We start from the raw sequence: 24,156 nt of genomic DNA on the forward strand, positions 1-24,156 counted from the left end.
TTTTTAATTGATTCATTTAATTAATCAGACTAATATTTTTTTCATTGTACAGAAATTCAAAGATTAGCAGAAAAGGTTTTTTAATGTTTAATCAAAAATGATTGGCCTAACCTGAAAGAATATGATAATATCTGTTTGTGTGTATGTATTCAGCTACAGGTGAGATTATTCCACTTAGCACCTTAAGTGATTATGCAAAAATGTGCATATCGTTTGGTAAAATGATATATTTAATTGATTTTCTAATTGAAAATAATAAATATAACCTCTGCAGGAGCATAATAATAGTAATAGTATTTATAATAATAATAATAACAATAATAATAATTATTATTATTAATATATTTATTGATAATGGAAATGCACATAATTTTGTTAGTTATGCATATTATGTACACATCGTATGTACTAACATGCAAAAAGTAACTTAAAATAAAACTGTAGTAAAAAAAGTAAACTGTAATTGTGTATTTATTTATTTATTTATTCACTCATACATACCAAATTGTGGCATACTTTTTCCATAAAGCTATAAGTAACTGTAATATAATATATGTCCATTTCAAATTTTTGAGTTCCTTATGATTTTTTAAATAAACTGAGAAATGAGCGCTGTAGTGTATAAGGCTTTGTATTTTAAGTTTTGGGATTTTTCTTTAAATAAATTTACTTACTATTCTAAATATTTTGTCATTCTTTGTGCAAACGTTTATAACCATAATACAATACTTGTCAGTTTTTTTGTTTTTTTTAAACTATGATTTTTAAAATGAACGATATGAGATATGAGAATTGTTGTGTATAAGGTATTGTATGAACATTATTCACTTTGATTGGTTCTCTTTGGATCATATGTTACTTTGATTATAGTGTATAGATTTTGTGTGATACTAAGACATCAAATTTCTATGTTTACTATGTTTGAGACATGGATTGATTAATAATGATTGATTAAAGCTACTGTAGATCCAAGGCAGATCAAATGTGCGAGATTAAGAATAACATAAAGTCTCTGCTGCCTTTTTGTTTGCTGTTGATTAATGCAGAAGGGAGTAAATTCTGGACTTTCCTGTTTCAATCTTGACTATAGTTCACCGGCGTTATATAGGTTTTATAGACACATAGTGACTGTTTAACTTGATAAAACGTCGAATAATATACTGCTATCAGCGTTTCACTAATTCACTAATTGTGCAATGTAACTTCAGCAGTGCACATCAGATCAATTTAAAAGAAAGATTTTACTTAGTTGAAACTTAATTTCTACCAGTTAATTACAAGTCTTTTATCCAGCTTGAGATTTCTACCCAAGAAGGAAAATAAATACCATGTAGGAGTTTCTATTATTTTGGTTCTGCAATGGTTTCTTCATGATTTTTCAGCAAAACATTTCCTGACTTGACATCCTAAGAAGAAATAATGATCTATGCATATATATATATATATATATATGTTTATATTATTATATTTTGTACAATAATAACAATCATAAAATTCGAGTAAAATATATATATTTACAGAATAAATTTGAAGAATATACCGGAGTACCCCACCCCCAACAACAAACTGATCAATTTATTAAAATAGGAGCATTTTATTTTCATTATTGTGAATCCACAAATAAAACAGGATTTTATTCCTTTTTTCTGTGATGCTAAATTACAAATATGACATTTTTAATTTAAGTATATTCTGTTAAGGACACTTGTATGACACAAAAAAATAATATCTTTCTTTTAAGGTTTAGAATTCAGCTACATACATTATGATTACATACCTTGTGCAACTGCAATTATGTTTAAAAACTTGTGAAAACTGGTGTCATACCACCCACAAACGTTTAAAGTGAAAGTCTTGCTTTTTAACTGACCAAACTTCTTTGTCTCTGAATCTGGAAGGATATATTTTGAGGATATATTTTCTTGTAAACTTCACAGAAATCTGAAAAAAAAACTTCTACTAATTATTGAATTAGTGCTTCAGTGAAGTATACTTTGTAAACTGAGAACAAACGAAGTACAGAATGTCAATGTGCATTAACTTTATTCAACTTCAGATATTTTATTAAGACAACTCTGATTTCTTTTATTCGTATCCCATAAATAAGTGGGTTTACACACGCAGGAACAAGGAGATACATTAGACTAGTAAGCACACGTACATCACGTGACATTGTAGTGACTCTATAACCAATAAATACACTAACAACACTACAATAAGCAACTGCTATGGTCATTAAATGAGAGCTACATGTCTGAATGGCCTTTTGGCGAGACTCTCCTGAAGGAGACTTAAATAAAACCACAAACACAGCAGTGTAGGAGCCCAGTAAAAAGACACAGTCAAAGCTTGGAATGCTGAATCCGATTGCACCTGCTACATAATTCCTAGAAATATCACCACAGGCCATATTTACCACTGATGTGTGCTCACAGAAGCAGTGGTAAATTTGGTTAGATTTACAAAATGGAAGTGGTGCCACCAGCCAAACCATTCCTGTTACATATACAACATTACGAGTTACCAGTATAGAGCAGAACAGGAGGGAATTTCTTAGACTGACAAAGTCATGGTAATGTAAAGGGTAAATAATGGCTAAAAGTCTGTCAGCAGCCATCCAAAGTAAAATGCTTGACTGAAAATTAGCCGCAAGATGAATAACAAACATTTGAATGAGACATTCTGTTTTAGTAATTACATTTATGCCAAACGCAAAACTAACCAGCATCCTGGGGACAATGCATACTGGCACAACAAACCCAAGAGCTGCAATTAGTGCAATCAGAATGTACATGGGAGCATGCAGAGTGCTGTGCTTTATAATTATAATGACCAGAAGAGAGTTAGCTGTTATTGTGTACACTAAGATGAGGAGAAAGGGTATGAAAAGCAAATGCCGGTATATCTGAAGATCTGTAAATCCAATTAATTGGAATTCAGAATGTGAAAAATTGTAGACTGGTTGGTAATCCATTCATTGAGACAGACTATTAATTGATTATGCAAAATGTTAGTATTTTTGCTGTATGAATATCTTCTAAAAATAGTTCAATATTGCTCTTCAAAGACAAATATTACAACTTTAATATATCTACATCTATGAACAACAAAAAATCACAAATTAGAAAATTCCTACATATCATAAAATTCCATCCTAAACCCATAAAAGACCAATACCAGAAAAAGATGAATGTTTCAGTTTTCTGTGTATTTTAGGCTTCGTTTAAAGGAGTGTGTGCATAGTGTTGTCATTGGCTGTTCTGCCTCTGTTACACTGCTGCTGCCTACTCTCCGTGTGACCTAACCCTGACTTTTAAATATTCCTTGTTCCTCCCCTGGCACTGAGCTAATTCTATAGCAGACAAATTTTAAATGTAAAGAAACATGTCTTTTGACTATGCAAAAGGGCAGGGCTAATCTTGAAATAATAGCAGATATCTTAAACAAAAACTCAATAAACAAATCAGTAAAACAACTGAACCAAAAATATTTACTTTGTAAATCATAAATGTGATCTTTGCAACATAAATTTAATTACAGCAATGACAATACATTTGGGAATAATTAATTAAGAATGTCTAATTTGATGACATTCTATGGATTCTGGGAACACTCAGTAAATTATATCATTTAATTGAAAATGAGTGTAATACAAGCAAGGTGTTGAAGGGGATTGAAGATGTACATTTACAAGCCATTACATTATTATATTATTATATAGTCAACATTAGTCAGTAGAACCAATTACACTCAAGAAATTTTCTTTACCAGGATACAGTAAAAAAAACAGTGAAAACTGGTGTCATACCAACCACAAAACTTCAAAGTGAAAGTCTTGCTTTTTAACTGACCAAACATTTTTGTTTGCTGTTGATTAATGCCGAAGAGAGTAAATTCTGGACCTTCCTGTTTCAATCTTGACTGTCTTTGAATGAAGCCAGCAGCCCTGCAGAGCTAGACTTAAAGTTCACCAGCATTATATAGGTTTTATAGACACATAGTGACTGTTTCACTTGATAAAACTTTGAATAACATACTGCTATCAGCATTTCACTAATTCAGTTGTGCAATGTAACTTCAGCAGTGCACATCAAATCAGTTAAAAAGAAAGATTTTACTGATTGACTTGACATCCTAAGAAGAAATAATGATCTTTATAAAAACCGGATTCCAAAAAAGTTGGGACACTAAACAAATTGGGAATAAAAAATGAATGCAATGATGTGGAGATGGCAAATGTCAATATTTTATTCATAATAGAACATAGATGACAGATCAAAAGTTTAATCTGAGTAAATGTAACATTTTAAAGGAAAAATATATTGTTTCATAATTTCACAGTGTCAACAAATCCCAAAAAAGTTGGGACAAGTAGCAATAAGTGGCTGGAAAAAGTTAATTGAGCATATAACGAACAGCTGGAAGACCAATTAACACTAATTAGGTCAATTGACAACATGATTGGGTATAAAAAGAGCTTCTCAGAGTGTCAGTGTCTCTCTGAAACCAAGATGGTAAGAGGATCACCAATTCCACCATTGTTGCGCAGAAAGATAGTGCAGCAATATCAAAATGGTATTACCTAGTGTAAAATAGCAAAGACTTTTAAGTTATCATCATCAACCATGCATAACGTCATCAAAAGATTCATAGAATCTGGAACAATTGCTGTGCGTAAGGGTCAAGGCCGTAAAACTCTACTGGATGCTCATGATCTCCGGGCCCTTAAACGTCACTGCACCTCAAACAGGAATGCCACTGTCAAGGAAATAAAAGAATGGGCTCTGGAATACTTCCAGAAAGCATTGTCAGTGAACACAATCCACTGTGCCATTCGCCGTTGCCAGCTGAAACTCTACAGTGCAAAGAGGAAGCCATTTCTAAGCAAGCTCCACAAGCTCAGACATTTGCACTGGGCCAGCGGTCTTTTAAAATGGAGTGTGGCAAAATGGAAAACTGTTCTGTGGTCAGATGAGTCACGATTTGAAGTTCTTTATGGAACACTGGGATGCCATGTCATCCAGACCAGAGGGGACAAGGATAACCCAAGTTGTTATCAACGCTCCGTTCAGAAGCCTGCATCACTGATGGTATGGGGTTGCATGAGTGCTTGTGGCATGGGCAGCTTGCATGTCTGGAAAGGCACCATTAATGCAGAGAACTATGTTCAGGTTCTAGAACAACATATGCTCCCATCTAGATGTCATCTCTTTCAAGGAAGACTCTGCATTTTTCAACAAGATAATGCCAGACCACATTCTGCAGCAATCATAACATCATGGCTACATAGGAGAAGGATCCGGGTATTGAAATGGCCAGCCTGCAGTCCAGATCTTTCACCTGTAGAGAACATTTGGTGCATCATAAAGAGGAAGGTGCGACAAAGAAGGCCCAAGACGATTGAACAGTTAGAGGCCTGTATTAGACATGAATGGGAGAGCATTCCTATTTCTAAACTTGAGAAACTGGTCTCCTCTGTAACCAGACGTCTGTTGAGTGTTGTAAGAAGAAGTGGGGATGCCACACAGTGGTAAAAAAATGGCCTTGTCCCAACTTTTTTGGGATTTGTTGACGCCATGAAATTTTGAAACAGCATATTTTTCCCTTAAAATGATACATTCTCTCAGTTTAAACTTTTGAACTATGATTTGTGTTCTATTCTGAATAAAATATTAGATGTTGGCACCTCCACATCATTGCATTCAGTTTTTATTCACAATTTGTTTAGTGTCCAAACTTTTTTAGAATCCGGTTTGTGTGTGTGTGTGTATATATATATATATATATATATATATATATATATATATATATATATATATATATCAACAATCATTTAATTTGAGAAAAATATATATTTACAGAATAAATATGAAGAATATACCGGAGTACCCCACCCCCAACAAAACATTTATCATATTATTAAAGTAGGAGCATTTTATTTTCATTATTGTGAATCCTTTTTTCTGTGATGCTAAATTACAAATATGACATTTTTAATTTAAATATAATCTGTTAAGAACACTTGTATGACACAAAAACATAATATCTTTCTTTTAAGGTTTAGAATTCAGCTACATACATTAAGATTACATACCTTGTGCAACTGCAATTATGTTTAAAAACCTGTGAAACTGGTGTCATACCACCCACAAACGTTCAAAGTGAAAGTCTTGCTTTTTAACTGACCAAACTTCTTTGTCTCTGAATCTGGAAGGATATATTTTGAGGATATATTTCCTTGTAAACATCAAAAATCTGAAAAAAAAAAAACTTCTACTAATTATTGAATTAGTGTTTCAGTGAAGTGTACTTTGTAAACTGAGAACAAACGAAGTACAGAATGTCAATGTGCATTAACTTTATTCAACTTCAGATATTTTATTAAGACAACTCTGATTTCTTTTATTCGTATCCCATAAATAAGTGGGTTTACACACGCAGGAACAAGGAGATACATTAGACTAGTAAGCACACGTACATCACGTGACATTGCAGTGACTCTATAACCAATAAATACACTAACAACACTACAATAGGCAACTGCTATGGTCATTAAATGAGAGCTACATGTCTGAATGGCCTTTTGGCGAGACTCTCCTGAAGGAGACTTAAATATAACCACAAACACAGCAGTGTAGGAGCCCAGTATAAAGACACAGTCAGAGCTTGGAATGCTGAATCCGATTGCACCTGCTACATAATTCCTTGAAATATCACCACAGGCCATATTTACCACTGATGTGTGCTCACAGAAGCAGTGGTATATTAGATTAGTTTTACAAAATGGAAGTGGTGCCACCAGCCAAACCATTCCAATTACATATACAACATTACGAGTTACCAGTATAGAGCAGAACAGGAGGGAATTTCTTAGACTGACAAAGTCATGGTAATGTAAAGGGTAAATAATGGCTAAAAGTCTGTCAGCAGCCATCCAAAGTAAAATGCTTGACTGAAAACAGCCTGCAAGATGAATAACAAACATTTGAATGAGACATTCTGTTTTAGTAATTACATTTATGCCAAACGCAAAACTAACCAGCATCCTGGGGACAATACATACTGGCACAACAAACCCAAGAGCTGCAATTAGTGCAATCAGAATGTACATGGGAGCATGCAGAGTGCTGTGCTTTATAATTATAATGACCAGAAGAGAGTTAGCTGTTATTGTGTACACTAAGATGAGGAGAAAGGGTATGAAAAGCAAATGCCGGTATATCTGAAGATCTGTAAATCCAATTAATTGGAATTCAGAATGTGAAAAATTGTAGACTGGTTGGTAATCCATTCCTTGAGACAGACTATTAATTGATTATACAAAATGTTAGTATTTTTGCTGTGTGAATATCTTCTAAAAATAGTTCAATATTGTTCTTCAAAGACAAATATTACAACTTTAATATATCTACATCTATGAACAACAACAAAAAATCACAAATTAGAAAATTCCTACATATCATGAAATTCCATCCTAAACCCATAAAAGACCAATACCAGAAAAAGATGGATGTTTCAGTTTTCTGTGTATTTTAGGCTTCATTTTAAGGAGTGTGTGCATAGTGTTGTCATTGGCTGTTCTGCCTCTGTTACACTGCTGCTGCCTACTCTCCTTGTGACCTGACCCTGACTCTTAAATATTTCTTCTTCCTCCCCTGGCACTGAGCTAATCCTGTGGCAAACAAATTTTAAATGTAAAAAAACTTCTCTTTGCAGAAGGGCAGGGCTAATTTTGAAATCATAACAGGTATATTAAGCAAAAACTGAAAAAGACTTCCTGGAATGTAAGTAAACCAACCAAATAAATATGAATACATAAAACCCCCCAAAAAAAAAAAAAAAAAACATCATGAGTCAGACAGTTGCGTATTTTTCTGTGTTCAGAAAAGTTACTTATCTGCATTTCAACAAGACAGTGGTCTTTTGAGACTCAGCACTGTTTTACTTTGAAAATTACGAATGTAATCTATGCATTTTTATTCTACAGAGACATTAAGACTTGCTGTTACTATTTTTTTTATTGAAATTATTTGTAACATTTACAACAGAAAATTGTGGCTGTGCTATAATTACAGCTACGACAATGCACTTGGGAATAAAACAATTAAGAATGTTTACAAAAAACTGCTGGCCTTCTGTGGATGCCCTCACCCCCTTAATAAATTAAGTCATTATATAATTGAAAATTAGTGTTATACCAGCAAATTGTTGATGGGGGGTCAATAAATATATACTTATATAAGCCATGAAACTATTAGTCATTATTTAGAACAAATAAATATAAAAGACCTGAAAACAGTAGTAACATTTTGCAAATTATATAATAATGTTTAATATTACATTTTAAAAAACCTGTCTGAATGTGTCGACACGGTGGTGCAGCAGGCAGTGTCTCTATCACACAGCTTCAGGGTCCTGGGTTTTTGTGTTTGAGCCACACACCGGGTGACTGTGAGGAGTTTGATGTGTTCTCCCTGTGTCTGCGTGGGTATCCACCTTGTGCTCCACTTTACTCCCACAGTCCAAAAGCACATGCTGGTAGGTGGATTGGCTATTCAAAAGTGTCCGTAGGTGCAAGTGTGTAATCAACCCTCCAGGATGTGTTCCCACCTTGCGCCCAGTGATTCTGGGTAGGTTCCGGACCCTGAATTGGATAAGTGCTTACAGACAAAGAATGATTGTCTGAATGTGCATTAAATATATTATTATTAATAAATACAGTTTGTTAAAAGATAGTGTGGCCATTTTGATTGCTGGCAATGAGAAAATGTTTTCCCTTTAATTCTACTACAGTAAAAACCCATGGTTTTGTATTAGCCAAGCTCTGCCAGAGGGATTGTCCCGCCTCTATGTGTCACAGTAAATATTCTGTTCTGTACAGTCGTGCCTCATTTTTGGGCAAGATGGTAGAAAATTGCCCCAGATTTCTCTCAAAATCTGTCATCCATCCATCCATCCATCCATTATCAACCGCTTATCCGGGTCCGGGTCGCGGGGAAAGCAGTCGGAGCAAAGAAACCCAGACCTCCCTCTCCCCAGCCACCGACTCTAGCTCCTCCGGGGGTATACCGAGGCGTTCCCAGGCCAGTCGAGACATATACTCTCTCCAGCGTGTTCTTGGTCTGCCCCGGGGCCTCCTCCCCATTGGACATGCCCAGAACACCTCTCCAGGAAGGCTTCCAGGAGGCATCCGGACCAGATGCCCGAACCACCTCAACTGGCTCCTCTCGACATGGAGGAGCAGCGGCTCCACTCCGAGTCTCTCCCGGATGTCCGAGCTCCTAACCCTGTCTCTAAGGGAGAGTCCAGACATCCTGCGGAGAAAACTCATTTCAGCCGCTTGTACCCGCGATCTCGTTCTTTCGGTCACTACCCAAAGCTCGTGACCATAGGTGAGGGTTGGGACGTAGATTGAACGGTAAATCGAGAGCTATGCTTTCTTGCTCAGCTCTCTCTTCACCACAACGGACCGGTACAGAGCCCGCATTACTGCTGATGCTGCTCCGATCCGCCTGTCAATCTCACGCTCCATCTTTTCCTCACTCGTGAACAAGACCCCGAGGTATTTAAACTCCTCCACTTGAGGCAGGATCTCACTTCCAACCTGGAGAGAGCACTCCACCCTTTTCCGGCTGAGTACCATGTACTCGGACTTGGAGGTGCTGACCCTCATCCCTACCGCTTCACACTCGGCTGCAAACTGGTCCAGCAAGAGCTGGAGGTCCCGGCTCGATGAAGCCAACAACCACATCATCTGCAAAAAGCAGACAAGGAATCCTGAGACCACCAAACCGGACACCCTCCACCACTTGGCTACGCCGAGAAATTCTGTCCATAAAAATTGTGAACAGAACCGGTGACAACTTCCAGCCATACGAACCAGACTCCTGCTCTGTTTGTACAGGGACTGGATAGCTCATAACAAAGAACCCAGTACCCCATACTCCCTGAGCACCCCCCACAGAATACCCCGAGGGACACGGTCGAATGCCTTCTCCAGATCCACAAAACACATGTAGACTGGTTGAGCAAACTCCCATGCACCCTCCAGGATCCTAGCGAGGGTAAAGAGCTGGTCCTGTGTTCCACGACCGGGGCGGAATCCACATTGTTCCTCCTGGATCCGAGGTTCAACTATCAGTCGGACTCTCTTCTCCAGTACCCCCACATAGACCTTACCGGGGAGGCTGAGGAGTGTGATCCCCCTATAGTAGGAACACAGCCTCCGATCCCCCTTTTTGAAAAGGGGAACCACCACCCCAGTCTGCCAGTCCAGAGGCATTGCCCCCGATGTCCACGCGATGTTGCAAAGACATGTCAACCAGGACAGCCCCACAACATCCAGAGCCTTGAGGAACCCGGGATGAACCTCATCCACTCCCGGGGCCCTACCGCCAAGGAGTTTCCCTACCACCTTGGCCACTTCAGCCCCAGTGATAGCTTCACAGCCCCCCTCACCCGGGGTGTCCATCACCGAGTGCGGGGATTGCCACCCCGACAGGCACCGACAACCTTGCAGCCACAGCTCCGTTCAGCCGCCTCAAGAATGGAGGTCCGGAACATGGCCCACTCGGACTCAATGTCACCAGCCTCCCCCGGGATTTTCTTTCTGGCAGGTTCCTCTGCCAAACCTTCCCAGCAAACCCTCAGCACATGTTTGGGCCATCTGATCCAACTCACCACAAGGTGGTGATCAGTTGACAGCTCAGCGCCTCTCTTCACCCGAGTGTCCAGAACATATGGCCGCAGGTCAGATGATACGACTACAAAGTCGATCATCGAAATGCGGCCTAGGGTGTCCTGATAAAATCTGTCACGTTAAGGTTATTTTTTTCAAGGTGCAGAGCCTTCAGTACATTCTCAGTGGGGTCCGGGAGGGCTTACCCCAACATACATTTGTCATATACGAGGCTTGATTCACATGGCCCCTGACATTATTTCCTACACTGCTCACTATGTAGTGAATTATATAGCAAATAGGGCACTGATTTATTTTGAGCACAACCCTGTACAGATACCCGGAGCAGCCACAGCCGTGTAGAGAGAGCAACTAGCGATCTGGTCAAAGTGACTTTCGTAAACTTCCCAAAACTCTTAATTCAGGAACTCCTGCACCTAAAATAAAATATCTGAAGATTGAAAAGTGAAAAATGTATATAAGTTTATATGAGTAGTTATAATGCTGGTCTCTCTTCAAAATATCTGTGAGGCCGAATCAATGGCAATTTATTTATTTATGACTGCAGTTGATTGTTGAGTTGCTATAGAGTCAAAGTAACTTTATTAAAGAAGAATTACAATTATCTAGATTGCTAGGTCTTAATTTGTCCAGTGAACAAGCCACTTTAGCAGTTATTGCAACAATTGTGCCCCCTGACAGATGATATAAAGCCTGGCATGGTTAGCAGTGTGTGGAAAAACAGTGAGTTAAGTGAGCTTATGTCAGTATATTGTCAGAAAATTTGTCACTGTGTTGGTAACCTCAAGGGTACACATTTGTACCTTTAATTAGGGAACATAATTGTAGCTTATTCGAATCGTAGATTTTAAAATGTTGAGTTCATAGACACCATGTCATCTCCAGGACTTATGTTTTTTTGTTTTTGTTTTTGTTTTTTTGACACAGTTCTATAATGAAAACTTACCAAGATTCACCTTTCCTTCTGGATCCACCTTTCCTTCATTTACACTCTTTGTAACTTTAGTGACCAATAATGTACCTCTAGAGTGCATCGCCCTCTGAAGGAGTGGAGCCCCCTCCAGGGTGTGTTTCCACCTTGCACACAGTGAATCCGGGTAGGCTCCGGACCCACCGCAACCCAGGAAGACAAATGGCAACAATTATTAATAATTTGGTGTATTTGCATTTGATGTGTATGGTCTGTGTCATAGTGTTAATCCATGTATATCTATTTAGTCTCTAAAAGAAACTGGTTTAAGCTAGTCTATTTGCACAAAAACAGCTAATAAAACAAAACAAATAAACAAATGTTCAATAATATACACTGACTTCATCAAGAATAATAAATAAACAATAATAATGAAAACAATAAACAACTGATAAAAATATTAGTAAACAATTTGTTAAATCTCAATTGATTTTTGTTCCCTGGGGGCATTGAGCCCCTACCGCCCCACCATAACACAATATCTCAGTTGCAGATCCCAGGAGCTGGACACCAGAAAGCTGAAGGCATGCCGATCAATGAGCAGACAATGCAAAGATGAAGGCTTGGCTCAGGGAGGATAGTAAAGCAGTCCAGTTCAAGTTTAGCTCAGTTCTTAAATAAATAAATAAATTAAATAAATAAACAAGGATCTGTCCATGTATGTGAGGTTGAAAAGCCTTCTTTCTGGATCTATGTCTGTTACTCAAAATTATCTGGAGTCTCTCTGTTATCTGCACTGCTACTGAAGGAGCTACAGTGGGTTTTTTTTCATTTATTTCATTATATATATATATATATATATATATATATATATATATATATATATAATTGTGTAGAGCAATATTAAACTATTAATCGAAGTAGCATGAGTAGTAATTACACATTAATGAAGTAATGATAGTGTTATAAGAAAGTATTTAATATAATAATTAAAAAAAACATCTCATGGCTATAAGGATGGCAAATTTAATAGCATTTTTTCATGTAAAATATTTTTTAATAAAAATATATATTAGCATAATACAACTTTAAATGTTTACAAAAAAGAAAATGTCACTCTTCCTTGTCTTTGTTGGAATGTCTTTTTTCATGTTAACTTACCACCACCTAGTGTTTGATATTTTATAAAACACCTTGCACTATTTAATGAACAAGCTTGAATAGAATATGACATATATAATGCAAATTTGATGTAAGATCAGTCCAAATAATTAATATTAAAACACTGAATAGCAGTTAATATTTCTGTTATTACATTATATATAACACAAATCTTTGTTTACAGCTGCATTTAAAAAAAAAATAAAGCAACAAATAAATTAAAGACTGTTCCCATTAACATTACAAATCATTTTACACTTTTAACCACCAATTTAAATAATCTTTTTGTAACACACTTTGTGTTAAATTGCTTTTATTTTATTGAGGTACAATTCACAGTTTGTTCGGAACCCTGAGAGCCTGTGGGTAAAAACTGCTAATTAGACAATTACTTTGAGTCTGAATGTTGTGATAACTCTTGTCAGACAGCATTGTGAACAGGCCATGTGCCAGGTGACTACTATCCAGTCGGATCTTTTGGACTTTTATCAGGCAACGGAACTGACGTCCTGCAATGATGGAAGTTTGTGGCCTATGATGGATTCAAGTGTCCTGAACTCTGAGGGCAGCCAACAGTGCCAGACAGTGCAGTTTGTTAAAATGCTGTCTTTGGTAAATGTTAAATTGTTTTAACATAATGAACAACACAACACAACATACAAACCTGTCTGGCTTTTATACTTGCATTGACAGTGCATTATTACTCACTGAGTTCTTTCTCTAATTGTAAGGAAGATACATAAATACAGAAATAATTGACAAAGTGTAGACACTGGCTAGTACGTTTGTGGTTCATTCCATGTTATAAAAACCAAGACAAAGTTAAAAAAAATGTCACCCTCAAATGGCTGCTCAGCCACCAATGTCAGTTTCATTTTGCATTAATTAAATATGTTTAGAAACAAACATAAATATAGGTCAATTCTTGGTGGTGCCTTTGTTTCTTTGTCTTTTCCTTGCCCAGTTTTCCTGAAGGCATTGCAAATGTGAATGTGGAGGACATGAGAGTGGATAAGCAGTGCATAATATGCTCCTTTACTGATTCTTCAGAGTCCTTCTTTGGTTTGAACTTTGGATTTTTTCAGCAGTTTTCTGGCATAACACCAAATGTTTTACATGGATATTTTAAAAGTTAAAATGAAACCACTACGTGTTATGTCCCCTTCTCCCCACTCCCATTGTTAGATAACTCAATACTATTTAATAATAATAATAATAATAATAATAATAGGATTCATTCATCTCTGAGGGTTTCAGGCTTTGGCTGCTTAAACAGTGAAATTCTCTTTGCATTCATGATGGTGTGACATCCCAGACATCACAGTGACATCTTGATTGTGTGACGCTGCTCTGGGGAAGCAATACAAATAGATCAGATTACTACCACCTTCTTGTTTCTACACTCATGGTTCACTGACTGTACACATGCACTTTGCAGTTTTCCAGTTACAGATTTTAGTCCAGCTATTGCTTTGGTACTCCATACATAAATGCTAAGGACCATCAGAGGGTAGGTATTATTTGTGTAGTATATATTTTTGGTTGGTGGCCTTTTTTTCAATCCAGCAGTGACCCTGAGGAGTGAAAAAAAAAATCTCCAGAAGCACCGCTGTCTCTGATCTGTTCATACCAGTACAACACACACCAACACACCACCACCATATCAGTGCCCCTGCAGCACTTAGAATGATGCACCACTCAAATCATTCCTGCTCTCTGGTGTTCCTGTGCAGATCTTGGGTTTCATTTTGTGCTAAAATATGGTTGTCTAAAATATACTAACACAAACCTGGTGTCACTGTCAGGATTCTGCCAATTGTATTCTGATTTGCTCTGTGAACATCCACGTATACACTTCTGTGTATCATTTTGTACATGTCAGACCATGTTAAGTGTAAGTGGCAAAAGGCACCAGACTCTCCCTAGAGTTTCTGACAATGCAAGACTACATCAGAGTTAGCTAAAAACATTTAAATAGACATTGTCTAAATTCCATTATTCATTTCTCCATTCAATTTTGATGGATATTTGGATTTATCTTTTATGGCCCTTGTCTATGTCATTGTTAATTTTTCCCACACCACCTAGCATTCAGGGGAAGACCAGTACCTACTACTTACTACTTGGTATGATTGACTAAGTTACTGCACAGTGTGGGTATCTGGCCAGTGGAGCAGAGTTTAATCGCACCACAGCATCTGAAAGTGCAGGCATAATGAGGTTTAATTGCACTAAGTTAGCTTGTGAAATGGGTCAAGTGAGGTGTAACCACATAAGCGTAGCTCACAGAGGTGGCTGAGCACGTTGTAATCTCCATGTGTTAGCCTGTGGACCTGGCTGTGTGGAAATGAATCAGCCCACTGTAGCACATACAGAGAGTCAACTGAAGCATTTTAGCATTTCACAGTGGGTCAGTGTGGGCTAAGGTTTAACAGCCTGTCTTCTTCCCTGCTTGACACCACTGTCCCTTTGCAAGACATTTAGTTTGATAACATAATTGTACCTTATTGTATTACAATTCTAAAATTTACAATTGTGATTTCATATGCAACATTACATCTCCAAGACTTACATTATGTTATTATTATTTGACACTGTTCTATAATGAAATATTACAAATATTCACCTCTCATTCTGGAGAAGAGAATGTAAGGTACCTTTAGGGAACACAAATGAACTTTAACACCAGTGTGTGCATTTAAAGATACATTTACACTGTTTATACTGAAAATAAGGTACCTCTACCGTACCTTTTTTTCTGAGAGTGTAATAATAAAAAAATATATAGGATCCACATATAATGCTGACCCTGTTTTCCTAAATAGACAAACCATTTAATTAATGCCAGAGGGGAAACTTCTTCTTCCTTGGAGAAATGTCTCCAAGCTTAAGACAAGTTATATAATACCTCTTGAACCTTAGCTAAGGAATCTGAAGATTTGTGATGGCAAACTTTTAACTATTTCAAGGTATGCTTTGAGCTGTAAACTTCTTTTAATAAAACTTTGGGTTTTTTTTCAACAGCTTTAAAAAGTTCCACATTTTTTCTGCAATGTAATCAATTGTCTTTCTTTTAAACAGGAACAATCGATATGCAAATGTATAATATAAGTCTAATTTTTGTGGCCTATGGACCTCCTGGACCTCTCAGTTATGGAGTTTTCTTTTTAACATTGGTGACCTATTTTGCAACAGTGTTTGCTAATGCTGTCCTGATGTTGGTGATCTACTGTGATACAAGCCTACATAAGCCTATGTACATATTTTTATTTAACCTGGCAATGAATGGATTGATTGGAAGCTCTGCTGCTCTGCCTAACATAATGAGCAATATGTTAGTTGAAATTAAATTAATTTCTTATAACAGCTGTCTATTGCAAGTGTTTTTTGGCAGTTTTTATGCAAGTTGTGTCTATGGAATATTAACAGTTATGGCGTATGATAGGTATGTCTCTATTTGTAAACCTCTGCAATATTACAACATAATGACAACAAATGCTGTTAGGCTGCTTCTAGGTGCAGTGTACATATTTCCAATTTGCTTTTTAGCTGTACAAATGCACCTTACTTCAAATCTGCCCTTATGCAGATACACTGTAAACAAACTGTTCTGTGATAATTTAGCAGTAGTTAGTTTATCATGTGTAAAGAGTGCACTTGTAGATGTGTACGGTTTGGCTGGGGTTGTTATCTTCGTTGTGTTTCCACTGTCAATGGTCATATTATCATATGTAAGAATATTATCTGTTAGTTTGAAAGCATCTGCAAATGGCAAGAACAAAGCTCTAAAAACCTGTGCCCCTCATTTAATTACATTTATTAATTTTTCAACATCTGTCCTTTTCTCAGTGATATATAATAGATTTAATAATTATCTTCCAAAGGAGCTTAATGTTTTTATGTCAGTGCATTTTATTCTGATTCCTCCCCTCCTGCATCCTCTTATATATGGAATGAGAACAGAAAGCATTAGCAAAAGTTTTAGAAAAATTCTAAAGAAAAGGATTTTTACTGTCGAATTTCACCTGCAGTCTGAAGACAACAGCAAAAATATAAGCTTATAGATTTTTAATGAGGATGGTCTGATTATTTAAAGCGTTGATGGAGTACAAAGCTCATGTCTGTTGTCAGAGTGTCAGTATTACAGTCCTAATATTTTCATATATACACTATAGCTGTGCATGGTATGGTTCTAAGACTGTTCCAAGAACACCTATTGCATAATAACTAATAAAAATACATTTTACATTCCTCGTGTTGTGATTTGAATTGAAATATATATGTATATATATATATATATATATATATATATATATATATATATATATATATATATATATATATGTTTGTTTCTAAACATATTTAATTAATGTAAATAATAATTTAATTAATTGTAAATATAAAATACAAAGATTAGGCTCTTTAAAAACTCAGATATATTTGTGATAAATTCAGATTAAGTGTGATGAATGTATAGTGAACTTCTGTATACACGCCTGTATGCTAAAACTCTTACAATACTTACGGTTGAATTTGCATTAAGTGGAGGCATAAAACCAAGTCATTTTTTCCAAATTGTGACCTAACAAAAAATGAATCACTATTCATTGAGTTTTACTCCGCTGAACTCATTCACGATACAAAATATTAGAGATTAATAAATAAATTAACAGTAATGTAATAGACGAGAACAAAATTATAATATATTCATTCATTCATTATCTGTAACTGCTTATCCAGTTCAGGGTCACGGTGTGTCCAGAGCCTACCTGGAATCATTGGGCGCAAGGCGGGAATACACCCTGGAGGGGGCGCCAGTCCTTCACAAGGCAACACAGACACACACACATTCACTCACACCTACGGACACTTTTTGAGTTGCCAATCCACCTACCAATGTGTGTTTTTGGACTGTGGGAGGAAACCGGAGCACCCAGAGGAAACCCACGCGGACACGGGGAGAACGCACCAACTCCTCACAGACAGTCACCTGGAGCGGGAATCGAACCTACAACCTCCAGGCCCCTGGAGCTCTGTGACTGCAACACTACCTGCTGCGCCACCATGCCACCCTCATTCATTCATTCATTCATTCATTTATTGTCTGAAACTGATTATCCAATTCAGGGTGTGGGCAGGTCTGGAGTCTGCCCGGAATCACTGGGCGCAAGGAGGGAACACACCCCAGAGGGGGCGCAAGTCCTTCACAGGGCAACACACACTTACACATTCCACTCACACCTAGGGTACTTTTGAGTCGCCAAGCTACCAACGTGTGTTTTTGGACTGTGGGAGGAAACCAGGGCACCTGGAGGAAACCCACGCGGACACAGGGAGAACACACCAAACTCCTCACAGACTGTCACCCGGAGTTGGACTCGAACCCACAACCTCCAGTTCCCTGGAGCTGTGTGACATGCTGTGCCACAGTGCCACATAATAATAATAATAATAATAATAATATATATATATATATATATTAAAAGCAACTGGTAATAGATGAAAACATAAAAGTTACATAGGAGGATAACACAGAAACTAAAGGTAAAATAAAATGTTCTTCTTTTAAAATATGATAATGAATGATTTAATTTTACAACAGAATGCAGCCAAAAGTGAATTACAATTTTGACTTTCAAAACAACAACAACAATAATAATAATATAATTATTATTATTATATTACTACAAACAATCCCATTTTTAGCGCTAATGTCCACAGAGCTTATTTACATCAATATTTTTTTAGATATAGTTATAGAATTTCATTAGTGCAATAAAATAATCTATTATAAACCTATAAAACTATTATAAAAGTGAGCATATATATTAAAGGAAATCTTATATTTAATGACAGCATCAATAGTCAGATTTCAGACATTTGGTAGAGCCACACTTCTCCCCAATAACACTTTTAAGACTTTTGGGCTATGTCCACCATGCAGTTTTACAGCTAGATAAGCGTTTAAGAACCATTTTTGATTTTGAATGATTTTTGACCATGGCTAAATAATGGTGACCAAAGGAGGTGTGAGGTATCTAAAAGGACACCCATGATGTGGGATTTATCAGAGTAGCTGTAGCTGGTGCCCAGCAGAAATCCGTGCAGAGGGTCACTTGTGTCACATTGGTGTCAGCAGTAAGATTGCTCAGAGTGGCCTCATTCCCAGGCAGAACATGTGGCATCAAAATGTGGACAGAATCTTTAAACCACTGGCCTGCATTGATAGAGCCAGCCAGTAGATAACACAATATTGTGAAAAAAGACAGTGCAGACAGCAGTGGAAACATTGCAGAAAATAGCCTTCATTTCTGAGTATGCAGAATGAAGGAAAGAGGCAACCCTCGGTGATACGACAACCACATTGTGTGTCAGCTAACATAGGAAATGCAAGTTCTAATTATCTTGTTCCTTTATTGTTATATGTTCTTGTCATCTGTTATTTGTCTGATTTATATTCCCTCCTTTTTAGTCAATATCAACATAAAACTTTAAAGAAGGAAGTAAACAAATGGGCATAGGGGGATACATATTCACTGTGTAAACGAGCAATGATAATATTCTTTATTTTTACTGATTAACAAATACAAAACATCAAAAGTTGGAAAATATTTTCTTTACTTCAGAGACATTTTTTTCTTAAATGCTCTTTTTATCTTAGACATTCTTATGCCATACATTATAGGATTTAAAAGTGGTGGACAAATTACAAAATAAACTGAAATGATCACACGTAATACAGGAGGCATGTATATCTTATCAAATCTGCTTGAAAAGATTTCAAAGGAACAGCCAATGGTGAAATTCAGCAGTGAAGCAAGGTGAGGTGTGCAGGTGCTTATTGCCTTTTGAGTAGTTTCTGAAGAGGATGTCAGGCAGGCTCTCCAAATCCTGATATATGAATACAATATCAACAGGAAAGGCATTACTATAGAGAAGATGGCACCAACAGTGCCATAGATATTGTTTACTGTGGTGTCTGAGCATGCGAGTTTCACAAGTAGGTAGTTGTCACACCAAACCTTCCCAACAATATTTCCACATAATTCAAGCTGCAAATTAATTGCAAAATTGATGGAGAATTTAGTAAAAGATACCAGCCATACCAGTACAATCAGTATACACACCTTATTTCGAGTCATTATGCTGTTGTATTGTAAAGGGTAACAGATAGCTGTATACCTGTCATAAGACATAATAGCTAAATTACCAAATTCAACTGATGCATAAGTGTAGAGAAGAAATATTTGTATATAACAATAAACAATAGCAATTTCAGTAGACTTAGCTAACATAATGGTTAAAATTGCAGGGAAAAATGCAACACTACCATACAATTCATTCACAGACAAACTGCAGAGAAAAATATACATGGGTTCATGCAGTGATCTCTCAATAAAAATCACTAAAATCAATATAAAATTTGCTACATTTATTGCTATGTATAATAGTAACAAGAGAGTGAAACAAAGGTACTTAATTTGCCCTATTTCAATGTAGCCAGACAGGACAATAGTTGTAAAATGTGTTGAGTTATCCATAATCCTTACTGAAGGTGAGAATCAGATGACTGTGACAACAAATATGTGATATGTTTTTTGCATGCAGTGTATTAATATCAAAGAAGGCCTGTCACAGTGAACAAGTCCTTATAACAGAGCAGACAGCATGTGCAGTCTTAAAAAATATTTTTTATATTTGAAAAAATTCTGTGGCTGGAGGAATGCTGGAATGGGAACAGTGAATCACATTATCACCATGTTTCTAGCAGAGAGTGGGTAGCTCTGAAGAAGCAAGAAATCACAGATTTAGAAAGGCAGAACCATACTGGATCATCTGAAAATTCAAGATAAAATGACCTAATATTGGTGCATTATTGACTGTAGTTCATAGACTCAGATATCTGTAATCATTCTCATTATTCTACAAGATTTTCTCTGCAACTGAATATCTAATATTACTGAATGTACTGTTCTCTAAGCTTGTATATTTCTTCTACTATACAAATAATATATAAGAAAAATTAAAGTCATTGTCTCAGTGGCAGAAAAAGGATTTTCAGTAATATTAAAAAATACTTCAAATCATATATTTTAGCATCATGAACTTAAATTAGAAAATTTCATTTAAGATATAGAACTGAAAAGTTACCAAACTAATTCAATTCCTACACACAAAAAACAGTATAACTTCTTATAATTAGCTAAATTGCAGAGTTAAACATAAAGATATATTTCTGAATAAGGAATAAACATCCAACAAAAATTTCACCTGTAGTTCAAGAGGAAGTGATGTTCTGCTGCAGTGAGAAATTGTTTGAATTTATGGAGATAGAAAGACGCAGAATATCAGTGACGTGTGTTTGGCAGTGAGTCTGGGGATTTCTCTGTTTACTGCTTTAAACTTTACTGGGCTTAACCAGGTTGTGTCAAAATCTTTTATCAAGTTCTCGTTCATGTTCTATATTATGTTTGCTTGTTTAACCTGATGTTGGTGTCTGTTAGTGCCTAACAAAATCATCCTTTTAACAACAAGTGTGACATTGTACTGTCTAAAAGACTTGCAGAAAGAAAGCTGGTAAACAATTTGCACCAGAGAATCAATGAATAAATACAAGAACTTTTAGATTGTTCTCTCATATTTGATATTTCACTCCACTACTGTAGAATACGTCTGCTGATGTCTTAAAGACAAATGATCTTCTAAAGAGAAAGTTATGTTTTACATTTTGAAATACTGTCAGAACTTTATTTGAAAGGATGAGCATAGATTCTTTATTATATGTAATGTACCTTCTACTGATTCTACTAACATTCAGTGAAATATTTCTTTCTGAAAACTTGAAATCAAAAACATGATTCCAAACTGATTAACATTTTTCCATTTCTAAATCTAATTTCTGCAAATCTCTTCACACCATTTAGCACACTTTGGTGACATAGAAACACAGGTCTTTGGAGTGCAATGTAATGATTTGTCAACAGTTTCGGAAAATTGCAGATATATCACTATTTACCTCAGTGCTCCTAATTATAGACATTTTGTTCAAATTTTGCCTTTTGTCGCTCTGCCTTTTTCAGAGAGTTTGTGAACTTAATGCCAGTGCTGTTCCCTGTGTATATATCTTAACTGACAAGGCATGATTCAACCTGCATAAGACCAGGAGATGGGGTAGAAACATGTTTGGCAAGAGTACCACTTGTCAACGACCCTGGACAGAGTATTGGAAATGTCACCATGTGTTGTGCAATAGGTCAGCATGTGGTCTATAGACATTTGCTAACAATCCTTAAACTCAAAAATACCCTTATCCATCCACTGGAAGGGGAATCACAGCGGCCCACCTATTTTGTAATTAGGTATGAGGTATGTTGTCATAAGGCTGGTCTAGTCAAGTGGTTTGTGAACAAGCCACATTTTGTAGTGCCGGTAGACCATATTCTTAATTGCTAAACCCAGTAAAGTGACAGCATGCCAGTGGAAATTGCACACACCATGAGCATGTGGCAGTACTCCAGGCAATGGAAGAGGCAAATGATGACATCAACATATGAATGCCAGGTATGGATCCACCATGCTAGGCAAACATTGCAGCTGGATGAGGTCCTTTGGCCTCACTCTGATTAGAAGCAGGATGCATAGTAATCTGGAACCCACAACCTCCAGGACACTGGAGCTATGTGACTGCATCACTACACAGTTAATTCCCCAGTGTTAAATCAACGGAAGAGGCTGTTAGTGTTAACACTGAGAGTGTTAAATTATTACACTAACGGTGTTGATTTAACACGGGTGCATTTGCTGTGTACCTGCTGCGCCACCGTGCCATCCTACCACTAACATGAAATAAACTATAGTTTTGCCACAATTCTAAAGTATAAGCCTACACAAGTAGAACCTTGAAAGCTTAATAATGTTTGTGTATATCTTTACAATTTCTCACAAAATGTTCTTATAAAATGCGAACAGGGCATATTTCTTCCCTGATAAGCCAATATCCACTCCACTCTTCCTATTCTAATAATATCTATGAGTCTTGGGTATCTTTTATGTCAACAATTACTTTTTTATCTGACCTGTCTCAGGAAAAGAACAAGGGGAAGAAGAAAAAAAAGCAGAATATAATATTTTTGGAGTTTGTGTACATAGGTTGTCTTAATTTCGCTAGTTGAAAAGAAATTGTTTATATATATATACACATGTCCAGAACCTAACAAGTACAAAGCCCCATGAAACTCTGCTTAGTGTCTGTAATGGAAGTTGCTGAACATGTCCTTCTCTGTAGGTACACTGTAAGTAATTATAAAGGATCTGTAACTACATTTAGGACTACAGTGAATTCTAAATAGTAGCTACATTACTTATTTAGAAAAATGACAGTAATAGTCACTTGCATAAACTCATACTTTTAATTCAATTTTGCAATCTATAATTACGGACAGCATGGCTGCGCAGCAGGAAGTGTCACAGTCACACAGCTCCAGGAACCTGGAGGTTGTGAGTTCAAGTTCTGCTCCGGGAGACTGTATGTGAGGAGTTTGGTGTGTTCTCCACATGTCCATGTTTCCTCTGGGTGCTCCGGTTTCCTCACAAGGACCAAAAACACCCGTTGGTAGGATGGATCAAAAATGACTCAAAAAACGTGTCCATTCTTGTGAGTGTGTGTTGCCCTGTGAAGGACTGGCAACCTCTCCAGGTTTTGCTGCTGGCTGGTGCCCAGCGATTCTGGGTAGGCTCCAGACCCACCGCAACTCTGTACTGTATAAGCGGTTACAAACAATGAATGAATGAATGAATCTATAATTATGCTTAGAAGTACAATCAATTCGGAACCTAGTTACGTGCCTTATTTGTAAAATGTTTGTAAGATACCCAGCAATAACCACATTTTTCTAGTACCATACTCTTTACTTACTTAGTACTTATGGCTTACAGTCACACACTCTGTACTTACCCAGTACTTAGCAGGCTGTTATTTAAAGTGTTACCTATTCTTTTATTAAACAGAAACATAAACGAGAGTCAAACCAATCAGGTAGGTAACTTAACATAAGAGGACAATACACAGTAAAACAACAATGTAAGTACAGACTAAGCAACCCCAGTCAATAATGAATGGCATCCTAAACATTAATAATAAACCAGGAAACAACAAGGAAAAGACGAGCAAAACCACAAATGCAGAGACAAAGGACAGGGTATTTAAAAAATATGAAACACCTGGAAGCAACATGTGAATATGGTGTGGCTAAGTGAACACTAGAATGAGAAAAGCACATGACTGGTATAACAAAACTAAACAGGTAAACAAATGCAGAGACAGAATTGGACAGGGAACCAAGCCCAAAACAAAAAAGGGTAGGGCAAAAAGCTGACAGTTGCATGT

At 36.6% G+C, this 24,156-nt stretch overlaps 4 protein-coding genes across 4 annotated transcripts; 1 reads left to right on the plus strand and 3 right to left on the minus strand.

The window, feature by feature from the left end:
* Positions 1-2,026: 2,026 nt before the first annotated feature.
* LOC136668869 (olfactory receptor 52E4-like) lies at positions 2,027-2,974 on the minus strand. Its single transcript, XM_066646636.1, has one exon. It carries the CDS (start codon positions 2,972-2,974, stop codon positions 2,027-2,029), a length of 948 nt encoding a protein of 315 aa, XP_066502733.1.
* Positions 2,975-6,343: 3,369 nt separating this feature from the next.
* LOC136668945 (olfactory receptor 52I2-like) lies at positions 6,344-7,291 on the minus strand. The gene has a single exon (XM_066646750.1). The coding sequence runs from the start codon at positions 7,289-7,291 to the stop codon at positions 6,344-6,346; it is 948 nt and encodes a 315-aa protein (XP_066502847.1).
* An 8,571-nt stretch (positions 7,292-15,862) lies between these two features.
* Positions 15,863-16,834, plus strand: or60a1 (odorant receptor, family 60, subfamily A, member 1). The gene has a single exon (XM_066646782.1). It carries the CDS (start codon positions 15,863-15,865, stop codon positions 16,832-16,834), a length of 972 nt encoding a protein of 323 aa, XP_066502879.1.
* Positions 16,835-19,387: 2,553 nt separating this feature from the next.
* LOC136684945 (olfactory receptor 4B13-like) lies at positions 19,388-20,311 on the minus strand. The gene has a single exon (XM_066659274.1). It carries the CDS (start codon positions 20,309-20,311, stop codon positions 19,388-19,390), a length of 924 nt encoding a protein of 307 aa, XP_066515371.1.
* Positions 20,312-24,156: the final 3,845 nt, after the last annotated feature.

The sequence above is a fragment of the Hoplias malabaricus genome, chromosome 1, assembly GCF_029633855.1.
Source record: "Hoplias malabaricus isolate fHopMal1 chromosome 1, fHopMal1.hap1, whole genome shotgun sequence".
Classification (NCBI taxonomy): Eukaryota; Metazoa; Chordata; class Actinopteri; order Characiformes; family Erythrinidae; genus Hoplias; species Hoplias malabaricus.

What these genes read in the sequence shown, in the direction of transcription:
- LOC136668869 (XM_066646636.1), bottom strand. Translation starts at nt 2,974, where the DNA reads ATGGATTACCAACCAGTCTACAATTTTTCACATTCTGAATTCCAATTA.
- LOC136668945 (XM_066646750.1), bottom strand. Translation starts at nt 7,291, where the DNA reads ATGGATTACCAACCAGTCTACAATTTTTCACATTCTGAATTCCAATTA.
- or60a1 (XM_066646782.1), top strand. Translation starts at nt 15,863, where the DNA reads ATGCAAATGTATAATATAAGTCTAATTTTTGTGGCCTATGGACCTCCT.
- LOC136684945 (XM_066659274.1), bottom strand. Translation starts at nt 20,311, where the DNA reads ATGGATAACTCAACACATTTTACAACTATTGTCCTGTCTGGCTACATT.